We start from the raw sequence: 16,001 nt of genomic DNA, 5'->3' as shown, positions 1-16,001 counted from the left end.
TTATGTAAATGTTTTAAGAATCACATGATTCCTTCTGTATGTCCTATGACATGTTTCTCACCCTGTTAACAGCAGTAATGCCCCGTCATGAAAGTAAAGTCCTGCAGTAAAAAAAAGTAAGGATCCAGAAGCATAACTCCTAAAAATGATGCACCATGCTTGTGAGTGGATTTGTCTGTTGAAGGCAGATACATAGTGTGTGTGTTTTCCTTTGGGAAAATGTGTTCTCCAACACAATATCTCCCCCTGATGATGGAATAGGGACAGTATGTTACCATGGCGACTAATAATGGTTACCAAGGCAATATGAGAAAGGCAGCAGTGGTTGTCAAGGAGTCCAAAAAGATGAGAGAGGACAGGAGATTGTTGACAAATGTTGGGAAGTAAAAGAGGGAGTGAACAAACGAGAGTGGTGAGAAAGATACAATGAGATGAGTAGATGAAGGATTACAGACAATAGGTTGTAAAAGAAGTAGGGGAAGTGGAGTGGTAAGGGTAGCCTCCATAATGACTACACTCTATTTAGCAGTAAACACTTAGTTCATCATTTATAAAGCATTCTTCAACATGAACACTCATTAGTAACTCATTAGTATGCAATTCATAAACACAGTTTAGCTGGGCTAACACAGTTTATGAATTGCATACTAATGTACACCTAGTCAATGTATACTAATGTAACTAACTAGAATGTTTTATTCTTCTCCTCCCCCTTCACGCCCCTACCCGTTGCCTCAGGTCTGCCAATTTGAACACTCTGAAGACCATCAAGACCAAGCGTCGGACCTGGGGTGACAGGACCTTTTCAGCTGCTGCACCTCCCCTCTGGAACGCCCTCCCCATCCACATCCGTCAAGCTCCCACCCAATCGTCATTTAAGCAAGCCCTCAAAACACACCTCTTCAAACTCGCCTTCACCTGCTAACCCCTGCTCCCTACCCTTCACCTGCTAACCCCTGCTCCCTACCCTTCACCTGCTAACCCCTGCTCCCTACCCTTCACCTGCTAACCCCTGCTCCCTACCCTTCACCTGCTAACCCCTGCTCCCTACCCTTCACCTGCTAACCCCTGCTCCCTACCGTCCACTGCAGGACTAATTCTGTTGCAGCTTCTCCAGTTTTTTTTCTTATTTTATTTTTTTTGGGATTGTTTGTTTTGATTCTATATTTTTGTTTTGTTTTGTTCTGTTTTGTCTCTGTCAAGCGTCTTTGAGCATCTGGAAAAGCGCTATATAAATTAAATGTATTATTATTATTATTATTCTTGATAAATAAGCTTGACTATTATGCGTTTCATGACTGGGTTTTCATACTTTATAAATGATGGATTACCCATTTGTAAATTAAGTATTACGGATTTTTAAAGTGCTTGTAATGATAAAAAAAAATATTTAAATGTCATTTATTCATGCATTTATTTCTACATATAATGATTTAGATTTGCACTAATGGTTAGGGACAATGTTAACATGAGGTTTATAAACGTGTTTTAATCCTGCAATTCATGATTAATTCCGGTTCCAACACGTCCGGTACCTACCGGACCGAAAAGCAACGCAGATTTCGGTGCTTCCTTCCGGTGCCTGAGCCGATTTAAATACTTTTTTTTTTTACACTACTCTGTAAAGTTGCACGGTATATAGATACTAAAAAGGTAGCGCGGTGCCCGCACGCTAAAGACGATTATTAAAATAGCGCGGATCAGAGCACACTCGCTGCTCTGATCTCTGTCCGCCTGCATTGCACTTATGTACTTATGTACTTATTATGTACTTATTTATTCATATCTATAGTATACTTTAAACAGTTAATAATATTGTTCAATTTGAAGAAGAAAAATTGCCTTGGCAATAAAAAAGTATCGGTTCAGGCACCGTTTAGGCACCGGTATCGTTTTAAAAGTATCGGTTTAGCACCGGTATCGGAAAAAACCCAAACGATACCCATCCCTACTCATGACAGTCTCTATGAGCTGCCGTGTATTGAGTGGGTCGGTCTGACAGTGACTCCCAGGACACTTTTCCCCCCAGTCCGCCCCTGATGTGGACTATACGGCACTGAAGGTAGACAATACACGGCCCGCCACTGGAGGTTGACAATGTGAAGTACTTCGGAATCATATTAGATTCACATCTAAGATTTAATAAACAAGTGTAATATCAGCAAAAAAGTTAAATCAAATCTCAACTGCTTCATATTCATTAGAAAGTACAGCCCAGCTTTACATGCCTTGATATTCTCACACCTAACGTACTGCATCACTACCTGGTAAACAACTATACAACCCATCATCTCTCTGTATAACCAGACATTACAAATAATGGACAAAAAAACAATGAGGTGGCACCACTGTCAGATCTTGAAAAAACACAACATGTTCACCTTTGAACATACCAGTAAAGTTAACACACACACACACACACACACACACACACACACACACACACACACACACACACACACACACACACACACACACACACCAGTAGACATTTAACACCCCTGTAACACATACCTTTACTTTTTGTATGTATCTGTGGATGTATTCTCTTTGTTATTCTACTTTATCACATTTTATTCTATAAAAAAAAAGTCTCCTGTTGATTGTACAGGTGTTAGAAATTAGCGTTTCACTATAGACAATCAACACAGTGCATCTGTTTTTTATGCATAGATGTATGTTGTAAACTATAATGTCACTGTGATGTCTACATCAAATAAATAAAGTCAAAGTTAATTGGTTTGTAATATATATTACTTAATTTACAAATGGGGAATCATGAATAGCATAACAGTCAATTAATCAATAATAAAATATGTATAACTGTTTATGAATTGCATACTAATGAGTTACTAATGTGTTCATGTTGGAACAATGCTTTATGAATGATGAATTAAGTGTTTACTCATGCTTTACTAATGCTAAATATTGTGTAGTTATTATAAAGTGCTACCATGGTAAGAAACAAGGTAAGAGGGAATTGTGAGAAAATAACTAATATGTATTGAACTAGTTACTCGACCCTGAGCAACAGGCGCAACCAATCTACCACAGAGTCCTGGTCAACTTGAGGAGGCTATTTTTAGTGTTGACTGCGAGGAAGGACGCCGCATACTGGCAGGGAGGGAGGAGGACATCTTGACAAGTGCCTCGGGGTGACTGGCTGCCACGCACATGAAGCTGGCTTCTTGTACCGTATGACTCAGCTTGTCCACTGTCCAAGAGCATCTGCTGACTTCCACTCAGTCCAGATGGCCCAGACAGCCTCACTGAGGCCAGCCTAGCTGCAGGGTCCAACACCAGAAACACACGAGGTCCACACTTCCGCCGACCTTCCCTCCAGTCTTGTCATATCAGAGTAAGAGCTACTTGCCGTCTGTTGGCTCGATTACAAAAACTAGTTTCTGTCACACAGCCAGTAAAGTACCAGCGCTTCAAGCTTTTCAGTGACGGTAGACAGTCGTGACGTCAAACACGACCTGGGGACATTGCAGCTTGGCTTGTCTTCACAGCTGAGTTGACAACAAACTAAAGTTTAGTTTTGACTTGGGGATCATGGGGCCTATACCTTTCTTAAGAAGTATCCGTCACTGAAATGTATAGAAAGTTTTGGTTGCTAAAAATGTAGAATGATCTATATACACACTGTACCCTAAGAAAATGATTAGCAATTATGTAAAATACACATTCTTTAGAGGTAGGACTTAAAGGGACATCCAAAAGTGCTGGAATTGTTCTATAATACTGAACATTGTCAAATAAAGCCGGTATTTAAACGATGTCCCTGAAGGTTTGAGGCATCTTAAACTCACTGCTTGCAAAGGGGAAATGGCTAAGAGGGCATTAGTGCTGTTAATGTACACTATACTGAATGTATCAAGTACAGGTAAAGATGGGGGACATGTTGAGTTTGTAATTTCAATATAATTATTTGTTGATTATATATGTTTTTTATTGGTGAAGCAATGTGACAAAAACAACAACATACAATGCCATAAACATGGAAGACAGACAATAACACAAAGCAATTATAATGACGTAGTTAATGAAAATATAAGAGTCCGGCAGTACAGATTACAAATAGATTGGTGTGTGTGTGTGTGTGTGTGTGTGTGTGTGTGTGTGTGTGTGTGTGTGTGTGTGTGTGTGTGTGTGTGTGTAGGTTAGTAGTAGGTTATTTATATGTCCGAGAGGGACAATGTACATTGATGAACACTTTAAATTAAAATGTAAATGCTTTATAGCCGGAAGGCTGATTTCCATTGTCTGTGCCCCTGCAGGATGTACAGGCTGAGTGTCCTAGAGGAAAAGGTCATGCCAAAGTGTAGTAATAAACTACAATCAATTAGTGTGTGTGTGCGTGTGTGTGTGTGTGTATGTGTGTGTGTGTGTGAGAGAGAGAGAGTGTGTGAGTGAGTGAGTGAGTGAGTGAGTGAGTGAGTGAATGCATAATTGTCATTTACAATACAGCAATATAACATAATAAAACAAATAATACAATACAACGACACATAACTGAACAGGCATAATACAAAGGTGAATTTGTGTCGGTGCATAAGGTGAAGAAGTAAGTAAAAGAAGAAAAAACCAAGAGGAAAACAAGCCAGAAGCTGTGTGAAGGGTTAGTGGATGTAGGTAGTAGAGAGGATGAGAAAACATATGTATGTGGGGCGACATTCTGTGTGTGCACGTATAACTGAGTGTGTGCACGTATACCTGAGTGTGTGCACGTATAACTGAGTGTGTGCACGTATACCTGAGTGTGTGCACGTATAACTGAGTGTGTGCACGTATACCTGAGTGTGTGCACGTATAACTGAGTGTGCGCACGTATACCTGAGTGTGTGCACGTATAACTGAGTGTGCGCACGTATAACTGAGTGCATGTTTAGGGGAGCCATGTCTATGGTTTGTTTAGGGAAGCCATGTCTATGGTATGTTAGGGGAGCCATGTCTATGGTATGTTAGGGGAGCCATGTCTATGGTATGTTTAGGGGAGCCATGTCTACGGTATGTTAGGGGAGCCATGTCTATGGTATGTTAGGGGAGCCATGTCTATGGTATGTTAGGGGAGCCATGTCTATGGTATGTTAGGGGAGCCATGTCTATGGTATGTTAGGGGAGCCATGTCTATGGTATGTTTAGGGGAGCCATGTCTACGGTATGTTAGGGGAGCCATGTCTATGGTATGTTTAGGGGAGCCATGTCTACGGTATGTTAGGGGAGCCATGTCTATGGTATGTTAGGGGAGCCATGTCTATGGTATGTTAGGGGAGCCATGTCTATGGTATGTTAGGGGAGCCATGTCTATGGTATGTTAGGGGAGCCATGTCTATGGTATGTTTAGGGGAGCCATGTCTACGGTATGTTAGGGGAGCCATGTCTATGGTATGTTAGGGGAGCCATGTCTATGGTATGTTAGGGGAGCCATGTCTATGGTATGTTAGGGGAGCCATGGCTACGGTATGTTAGGGGAGCCATGTCTATGGTATGTTAGGGGAGCCATGTCTACGGTATGTTTAGGGGAGCCATGTCTATGGTATGTTAGGGGAGCCATGTCTACGGTATGTTTAGGGGAGCCATGTCTACGGTATGTTAGGGGAGCCATGTCTACGGTATGTTTAGGGGAGCCATGTCTACGGTATGTTAGGGGAGCCATGTCTACGGTATGTTTAGGGGAGCCATGTCTATGGTATGTTAGGGGAGCCATGTCTACGGTATGTTAGGGGAGCCATGTCTACGGTATGTTAGGGGAGCCATGTCTACGGTATGTTTAGGGGAGCCATGTCTATGGTATGTTAGGGGAGCCATGTCTACGGTATGTTAGGGGAGCCATGTCTACGGTATGTTTAGGGGAGCCATGTCTATGGTATGTTAGGGGAGCCATGTCTACGGTATGTTTAGGGGAGCCATGTCTATGGTATGTTAGGGGAGCCATGTCTACGGTTTGTTAGGGGAGCCATGTCTACGGTATGTTTAGGGGAGCCATGACTATGGTATGTTAGGGGAGCCATGTCTACGGTATGTTAGGGGAGCCATGTCTATGGTATGTTAGGGGAGCCATGTCTACGGTATGCTAGGGGAGCCATGTCTATGGTATGTTAGGGGAGCCATGTCTATGGTATGTTAGGGGAGCCATGTCTATGGTATGTTAGGGGAGCCATGTCTATGGTATGTTTAGGGGAGCCATGTCTACGGTATGTTTAGGGGAGCCATGTCTATGGTATGTTAGGGGAGCCATGTCTACGGTATGTTAGGGGAGCCATGTCTATGGTATGTTAGGGGAGCCATGTCTACGGTATGTTTAGGGGAGCCATGTCTATGGTATGTTAGGGGAGCCATGTCTATTGTATGTTAGGGGAGCCATGTCTACGGTATGTTAGGGGAGCCATGTCTATGGTATGTTAGGGGAGCCATGTCTACGGTATGTTAGGGGAGCCATGTCTACGGTATGTTAGGGGAGCCATGTCTATGGTATGTTAGGGGAGCCATGGCTACGGTATGTTAGGGGAGCCATGTCTACGGTATGTTAGGGGAGCCATGTCTACGGTATGTTAGGGGAGCCATGTCTACGGTATGTTTAGGGAAGCCATGTCTATGGTATGTTAGGGGAGCCATGTCTACGGTATGTTTAGGGGAGCCATGTCTATGGTATGTTAGGGGAGCCATGTCTACGGTATGTTAGGGGAGCCATGTCTACGGTATGTTTAGGGGAGCCATGTCTATGGTATGTTAGGGGAGCCATGTCTACGGTATGTTAGGGGAGCCATGTCTACGGTATGTTTAGGGGAGCCATGTCTATGGTATGTTAGGGGAGCCATGTCTACGGTATGTTAGGGGAGCCATGTCTACGGTATGTTTAGGGGAGCCATGTCTATGGTATGTTAGGGGAGCCATGTCTACGGTATGTTTAGGGGAGCCATGTCTATGGTATGTTAGGGGAGCCATGTCTACGGTTTGTTAGGGGAGCCATGTCTACGGTATGTTTAGGGGAGCCATGTCTATGGTATGTTAGGGGAGCCATGTCTACGGTATGTTAGGGGAGCCATGTCTATGGTATGTTAGGGGAGCCATGTCTACGGTATGTTAGGGGAGCCATGTCTATGGTATGTTAGGGGAGCCATGTCTATGGTATGTTAGGGGAGCCATGTCTATGGTATGTTAGGGGAGCCATGTCTATGGTATGTTTAGGGGAGCCATGTCTACGGTATGTTTAGGGGAGCCATGTCTATGGTATGTTAGGGGAGCCATGTCTACGGTATGTTAGGGGAGCCATGTCTATGGTATGTTAGGGGAGCCATGTCTACGGTATGTTTAGGGGAGCCATGTCTATGGTATGTTAGGGGAGCCATGTCTACGGTATGTTAGGGGAGCCATGTCTACGGTATGTTAGGGGAGCCATGTCTATGGTATGTTAGGGGAGCCATGGCTACGGTATGTTAGGGGAGCCATGTCTACGGTATGTTAGGGGAGCCATGTCTACGGTATGTTAGGGGAGCCATGTCTACGGTATGTTTAGGGAAGCCATGTCTATGGTATGTTAGGGGAGCCATGTCTACGGTATGTTTAGGGGAGCCATGTCTATGGTATGTTAGGGGAGCCATGTCTACGGTATGTTAGGGGAGCCATGTCTACGGTATGTTAGGGGAGCCATGTCTATGGTATGTTAGGGGAGCCATGGCTACGGTATGTTAGGGGAGCCATGTCTACGGTATGTTAGGGGAGCCATGTCTACGGTATGTTAGGGGAGCCATGTCTACGGTATGTTTAGGGAAGCCATGTCTATGGTATGTTAGGGGAGCCATGTCTACGGTATGTTTAGGGGAGCCATGTCTATGGTATGTTAGGGGAGCCATGTCTACGGTATGTTAGGGGAGCCATGTCTACGGTATGTTTAGGGGAGCCATGTCTATGGTATGTTAGGGGAGCCATGTCTACGGTATGTTAGGGGAGCCATGTCTACGGTATGTTTAGGGGAGCCATGTCTATGGTATGTTAGGGGAGCCATGTCTACGGTATGTTTAGGGGAGCCATGTCTATGGTATGTTAGGGGAGCCATGTCTACGGTTTGTTAGGGGAGCCATGTCTACGGTATGTTTAGGGGAGCCATGTCTATGGTATGTTAGGGGAGCCATGTCTACGGTATGTTAGGGGAGCCATGTCTATGGTATGTTAGGGGAGCCATGTCTACGGTATGTTAGGGGAGCCATGTCTATGGTATGTTAGGGGAGCCATGTCTATGGTATGTTAGGGGAGCCATGTCTATGGTATGTTAGGGGAGCCATGTCTACGGTATGTTAGGGGAGCCATGTCTACGGTATGTTAGGGGAGCCATGTCTATGGTATGTTAGGGGAGCCATGGCTACGGTATGTTAGGGGAGCCATGTCTACGGTATGTTAGGGGAGCCATGTCTACGGTATGTTAGGGGAGCCATGTCTACGGTATGTTTAGGGAAGCCATGTCTATGGTATGTTAGGGGAGCCATGTCTACGGTATGTTTAGGGGAGCCATGTCTATGGTATGTTAGGGGAGCCATGTCTACGGTATGTTAGGGGAGCCATGTCTACGGTATGTTTAGGGGAGCCATGTCTATGGTATGTTAGGGGAGCCATGTCTACGGTATGTTAGGGGAGCCATGTCTACGGTATGTTTAGGGGAGCCATGTCTATGGTATGTTAGGGGAGCCATGTCTACGGTATGTTTAGGGGAGCCATGTCTATGGTATGTTAGGGGAGCCATGTCTACGGTTTGTTAGGGGAGCCATGTCTACGGTATGTTTAGGGGAGCCATGTCTATGGTATGTTAGGGGAGCCATGTCTACGGTATGTTAGGGGAGCCATGTCTATGGTATGTTAGGGGAGCCATGTCTACGGTATGTTAGGGGAGCCATGTCTATGGTATGTTAGGGGAGCCATGTCTATGGTATGTTAGGGGAGCCATGTCTATGGTATGTTAGGGGAGCCATGTCTATGGTATGTTTAGGGGAGCCATGTCTACGGTATGTTTAGGGGAGCCATGTCTATGGTATGTTAGGGGAGCCATGTCTACGGTATGTTAGGGGAGCCATGTCTATGGTATGTTAGGGGAGCCATGTCTACGGTATGTTTAGGGGAGCCATGTCTATGGTATGTTAGGGGAGCCATGTCTATTGTATGTTAGGGGAGCCATGTCTACGGTATGTTAGGGGAGCCATGTCTATGGTATGTTAGGGGAGCCATGTCTACGGTATGTTAGGGGAGCCATGTCTATGGTATGTTTACGGTATCTTGGCCGTCAGTGTAAAGTGTGTCACCACCAGGTGAGCTCGCTTGTTATTCTTCCTGCTGTCCTTCAAGAGTGGGTACAGTTATTTGCGCCGTTCATTTAATTTGCTCGTACATTGGTTGTTGACCAAAATTTGTTCCTTTTAGTTATGCAATTTTAATGTAAACAGGAGCAGATCAGAAGACAGTGACACAAGGTAGACGATGGAGGGGGAAATATTAAACTAAATCTACTTAAAAAATAAATAATTTAAAAATTAAAAAAATTATTACAAAAATAAATAAACCACCTCGTTCCTCTTTTCTATTTTAATTGACAGTATGTAAGCAGTGTTTGTAATAAAGGACATTTGAAAGCACTGGTATGGTCATTCGAAAATAATTGACCCCAAGGAAAATGTCCTATTGTTTCCCAAACTACACTTACACTCCACAGGTTGCCTCTCGTCCACCTCCCCATCTTGAAACGATCAATGCAATTGAGACAGGAAATCCAATCAGCCGCGTCTGAGAAAGCACTCGTCAACAACAAGCAAACGGACTAAACAACAATCAATACACACCCACCACCTCCTCCCCGTCATTGACCAGTGCATCACTTGGTTTTGTTTTCCATGTATCAGACTTGCAAAATCCTCCACCATTTTCAGGGCGTGAACCACTTTCAGATCTGCGTCTTGGCAGTGTTCAGGGAGGCAGAACGACACGGACACACAGAGCTCCCCTGTGTACTGATTAGGGAACACAATTTCATTCCTCAAAGTCAAGGTCATGGGGCCCCTTCCCATTGCACCGGCACCCATTGCTTTCTCCGGTTTTGTTTAGACTGTCAACTAGCATCTTCTATATATTACACTGCTGTCGTAGCTTTGAATAGGTTCTCATGTTTCATTAGTAAATGGAGTGAAATTGTCGCTTCGCAGCACATCGGCCCAAATGAAGCCCTTAACTGTGGCTCTGTTTGCTGTTGCATCACTTGGGTGTCTGGTGAGCTTAGCTGTTCTCACATGCGTAATAAAACCTGAGTGATTGAACGATGAACATTTGCAGCCAACCTTGTATGTAAAGTGTGGAAGGGAGAGAGAGATGAAAGTGCAACAACGGGGGAAGGAAAGGGGAATTGGAGGGAGAGAGGGCAAAGCTGTAGGGTCGGAGAAAACAGGAGATTAGAAGGTAGGAGGGTAACAGAGAGTGGGGAAATATAGGCGCTGAGGAAGATGAATGTCCCTCACCTATCCACTTGTCATTCCCATACCAGGACAGATTGCCTTTAGTGCTGTCGTAGTATCCAATCTTCTTATAGCTTCCTCCTGTGAGAGAGAGAGAGAGAGAGAGAGAGAGAGAGAGAGGGAGAGGGAGGTTCCAACAGTTATGCTGCGTTCACACCAAGCTTTTTCGGAAATTTGTGTTGTTCGCAACCATTCATGTCTGCACATTGGCATTGCAGGTATACAAGCAAGCAAGTAGGTCATATGTCTTTTGCCAATTTTTTTAAAATTCTCATTACATTAGTGACAGCAAACAATGGATGAAATGCACTAGAAAAAAGAGCATTTGATCCAGCCTGTCCAATCATTTAATTCTGGCCCAATACGATTGGACGAGCTTCCTCGGCTAGATTTAGAAACTTTTAGAGCTAGAGCTGTTTCATGGGAAAGAATTGGTAACACAGAGCTGGGTTTTTCAGTTGGATAATTAATTAATTTTACTTAATAAGCATCTTTGAGTATTAGCTTAATAAGCGTCTTGAGTATTTAGAAAAGCGCTATATAAAATGAAAGTATTATTATTATTATTATTACTTTCTCAACATCACCAACCCTGCCTTTAAATGGAAAAGTGTTCAGAAAATGAAAAAAAATGAAAAAAGTATAATTTTGTTTGTGGTATTGAAACTCAGGTATCATATCAGCAAACACTTCAAACTGATAACGGCATGTGACATAATGCTGTCAATAAAAATCCCTCAACTTTTGGTTTCAAATAAGGCACAAATAAAGCTCTAGCGTAAGTTCAGACAGGAAGACAAGCCCTTCACGCCAGGCTCTCACTCATACTGTCCCTCAGCAGCAGCACACGTCATACCGGAGGTCCCTGTCAGAAGTGTCAGACTCTGTCAGCTGTTTAACAGCTGGGCGCCCCAGCCAATAGCGCAGAGTCACACCCTCTTCGTTAGCCTATCAGCCTGTTGCTGTCTCCTTTTAAATGTGCTGTATTCCCGCCTCTAGCGTCCTGCTGCTGTCACATGCAACCCTCCGCCTCCGCAGCACCATCTGCCTTCTCAGAGTCAGCACCCCATCTGCATCTCCAGCAACTCCAGCAGAACCTCCAGCACCAGCACCAGATTTAAAGTCTGATGCGTCTCATGCAGAAACTAAAGGGGGCCTTTTGGTCAGTATCCAGGCGCTGGAGGCCTCTGACCAAGCAGTGCTTTATTGACGTCCTTTTATTGAGACCAGGCTGTTGTAGAAAGAAGCAGCTTCAAATTGTTCTTGCCCTTAATGAGTATGCAGCTTTGGTTTACTTCAAATAAGAATGTAATGTTTCGACATTCATGTCTTATTTTTCTCCTGGGAAATCACGACTGACAGATTCCCTGCGTCCTTGTTCTTCCGTTCTATGAACCAATACACTTTATGGGACATTTCATTAATGAAATTTAGGCCAAAGGGATCCCTGTAAGCCTCTTTTAATAAATAAAAAAACTACCCATGTGAGAAACTGGCCTGTCATCAGCTGTAGCACAATCATGTGGTTTGCTGTACTAACACTGTAATATCCCAGTGCAGTAGCACAGGAGGCACAGCCCAGGGGCATCGAAGTGCAGCCCACTGAACTCCACTCCTAATTGCCAAGTAGCCATTGGGAATTATTCCTCCAGCCAACCAACAGGACTCTACTCAGAAGTACTTCTTTTGCTCTACACTAAGGGCTGAAGCAGCTAAAGATACTGTAAGACTCTCCACAACTCTCAAAAAGCAGTAATCATCATAGGATCATCATAAGAGAAACAACCCTTGTGGTTCCTTGCTGACATAAATCTGAAATTGGCCCTATTGCCAAGACATAACCTGCCAATATAACTGTAACTCAGATGCCCTTCACAAATATATTTCTACAAAACCTACAATGTATTGTAATGCATGTCATAAATTGTATGTTCATGGTCACACTTCAAAAAAAATCTTGCACCAGTAAATCGGAGTGAAAGGTTTCCACTCCATTGTATAGATTACCATGAGTGTCCTGTAGACCCTGAAACCAGAGTTAGTATTTAAATATAGTTGTATGAATTCAGGATGACAGCCAGATGTACAGTATTAGCTAGTTATTAATGAGGTTGAAACATATCTGGCAGATTCTGACAAACTGACAGAGCTGTCGGACACAAATCATCCATTGGTGAGTGTTTGCTTTACTCTTTTTAGAGTTTAAACTGATTTAATAAGAGTTGACCACTTTAACTCAACAGTCATTGTCTGAACTTTTCCTTTCTTGTGTCATGAAGAGCTGACCAGCTAACAAGAAAGATGCCTTCTCCTTAATTTATTTAAAGCATGGTTCCAAAACAAAATTGTTGGTTGCCAAAATGGGTAAACATTTGACCGCCAAAAATGAAACAGGATATAAAATAATTTAACATCTCATCCTCACACTTCTACATTCAGCAGAGTTCAAGCTAACAGGGTGCCCACCGCTGAGGATGAGAGATGGGTTACACCCATCTAATATCGGACATTTAAATTAACTTGTATATATCTTTTCTAGTCCTCTGACCACTCAAAGCTTTAACACTGCATGTCATCATTCACATCCATTCACATCCATTCACACATCGCAGGCACCGGACCAATTTGTGGTTTAGTGTCTTGCCCAAGGACACATCGACATGAGCCCCACTCGCCCCACCATTGTTGTTACAGAGTAACTGATTATTGGAATCACAGAATTAGTCTGTGTTGGGACTCACCACTCAAAATGGCAACAGAGAAGAAAGTTAACACTGGATATAGCATTGCTGTATATTACAATTATTAGCTTTGCTGTCTATTACAATATTACATTTATTATCACGCAAGCATAATAATTCCCACAGAAGATGATTATTGTGATATTTTCTTAATATTATTATTATTATTATTATTAAAAGAATAGATAAGATAATCCTTTATTAGTCCCGCAGTGGGGAAATTGCAGGATGACAGCAGCAGAGGGTAAAATGCACTCAAGAGACACATAGTAAAATAAAAATGAAGCAACATAAATAAACAGTAAAAATATATTATATACAGTATACAGACAGAATCAAATGTATTTAAAAATGTATTTATATTGCACTAGTTTAAGTGATTAAAGCGGTACCTCTCCTTCACACACCGGGGATGAATCAGTCAGAGTCCTGCATGGGGTGGGAGGTGTGGTTCATCAGCTTTGCCATCGTCCTCCTGTCCACCTCACCCAGCACACTGCTGGCCTTCTTTACCAGCTTGTTCAGTCTCCTCCTGTCAGCTGCCGTGATGCTGCTGCTCCAGAAGACTCCATAAAAGATGGCTGATGCCATCACAGAGTCAAAGAAGGTCTTCAGGAGCTCCCTGCACTCCACAAGACCTCAGTCTCCTCAGCAGAGTCTGCTCTGTCCCTTTTTATAAAGTGCATTAGTGTGGTCAGTACAGTCAGTTTATTGTTCAAGTGAACACCCAGTACTGATAAGACTTGACAATGTCAATGTCCATACCCTGGATGCTCACTGGTACCGGAGGAGAGCGTTTACCAGCAGCTTTTTGGTTTTACCAGAGTTGATGTGGAGGCGCTTCCGCTGGCACCATCCTATAAAGTCCTGCTTTAGTTCCCTGTACTCCCTGTCAACGTCGGCGGAGATGAGGCCAACGATTGCAGAGTCATCAGAGAACTTTTGTGTGTGGCTGTTTTCAGAGTTGTATTAGAAGTCCGATGTGTAAATGGTGAAGAGGAATAGAGCCAGAACGGTTCCTTGTGGGTCCCCTGTGCTGCAGGACAGCCGGTCTGACTCACACTGCCGTATCCGCACATACTGTGGACGTTGGTGAGGTGGTCCAGGATCCATGCAGTGAGGTGGTGGTCCACCCCGGTCTGCTCCAGCTTGTCCCTTAGAAGCAAAGGCTGGGTGGTGTTAAAGGCACTGGAGAAGTCTAAGAACAAGACTCTCACAGTGCTTCAGCCTTTTCCAGGTGAGAGATGCATCTTTGTAGCAGGAAGATGACGGCTTCATCCACCTCGATGCCAGACTGGTAGGCGAACTGCAGCGGATCCAGAGATGAGTGCACCAGGGGGCAGAGATGCACAAGGACCAACCTCTCCAGGGTCTTCTTCAGGTGGGATATCAACGCCACCGGCCTGAAACTGTTGAGGTCCTTGGGCTGCGGTTGGGAAGATGAGTATGCCTCCTTGGTGTTGGAATAGAGGAGATCCAGGGTCTTATTGTCTCTGGTGTGGCATGTGTCATACTGGGTGAATGTGTCCAGAGTGGAGGACAGAGGTGCATGATTGAAGTCCACAGAGAGAAGGAGGAGGGCATTGGGGTGTTGTGTCAACAGCCTGCTTGTCGCTGAGTGGATGATGTAACAGGCCGCTTCAGCGTTAGCAGAGGGGGGGATATGCACAGCTATCATGATAACATGTGAGAAAGGTAGATAGTTTGGCTTCATGCTAACAGCTAAATGTCCTTTGTGCAGGACTGATGTGCCCAGAGTTACACCATCTATCATTAACAAACACGGCCAAGCCTCCTCCCTTCCTCTTACCACTCTCTGTTGTCCTATCTGCCCGTATGATGCGGAAACGTTCAGTGTAGCGTGCATGTCCAGAGTTAGCTCGGTTAGCCATGTCTCAGTAAACACCATGGGGCTGCACTGCCGGTATTCGCTCTGATGGCGAGTCAGCGGCGTTAGCACGTCCATCTTGTTAGGGCGAGCCTCACGTTTCCCATGATGATGGAGGGTAAGACGGGTTTGAAACGTCTTGAATGAGTTTTTTGTAAGCCCTGTAGCCTCACAATGTATTTCTATATTTTAGGCAGTGAACATTAGCTGCAACAGGGTCCTTTATGTAGTCTTTAATGCCAGACACAACTGATGATATTAAATCATTCAAAATTGGCATAATTCTTAGGGATATCGCACTAGTGTAGACATTAAAAAGGGGGTTGCCTTGTAGCGATCTGGTATCACTACACACTCACACAGTCCCTGTCACAGCCACACCCAAGTCACAGATGCCCCCGGTCGTAAACCAATCAACCGGGGGAAAAAGCGGAAATGCGGGGCGGGGCAAGAAAAGAGAGAGTACCCGGAGCGTACGGGCAGCGTAACACGTGAACGTCCGTCTTCTCTGTTTTCGATGTTTTAAGTGCGCTATACAAGGCTGCAGCATAAGCAGACGGTAACGTGACGAGGAGTCGTGGACTAGTGAAGGCAAGAACCGGACTTCCGGGTCTGGACCCACCAGATTATCTGACACGCTGACACTCTGACCTTTTTTGGTTGACCAACTATTTTCCCGTATGGGGTAAACTGAGAGGAACTGCACGGGGAAGCAAATGAGAGGGAAATTATGGGATGGATTTGGGGGAAACAGTGTGAGGGACTCAATGTGTGTATTATGCCTGCAATGAACTGTAAATACACAAGCATCTAAAAAGGACTGACATCTGTGTGGTGGTTCATTGTGATGAACAATATTCCTGTGAAATGCTTGTGGGG

At 44.3% G+C, this 16,001-nt stretch overlaps 1 protein-coding gene across 1 annotated transcript in view; it reads right to left on the bottom strand.

Moving 5' to 3' along the window:
• The window catches only part of gabbr1b (gamma-aminobutyric acid (GABA) B receptor, 1b), a gene marked incomplete at both ends in the record, with an annotated part of 69,748 nt that overhangs the window by 33,071 nt on the left and 20,676 nt on the right, over positions 1-16,001 (bottom strand). The window contains one exon of the mRNA XM_079232309.1: positions 10,497-10,574. Within this exon, the coding sequence (XP_079088435.1) occupies positions 10,497-10,574 (78 nt within the window). The remainder of the gene's footprint in view (positions 1-10,496; positions 10,575-16,001) is intronic.

The sequence above is a fragment of the Taurulus bubalis genome (assembly GCF_910589615.1).
Source record: "Taurulus bubalis genome assembly, chromosome: 16".
Classification (NCBI taxonomy): domain Eukaryota; kingdom Metazoa; phylum Chordata; class Actinopteri; order Perciformes; family Cottidae; genus Taurulus; species Taurulus bubalis.
Note: the sequence above shows the minus strand (reverse complement) of the source record. Positions and strands in the feature narration are given on the sequence as shown.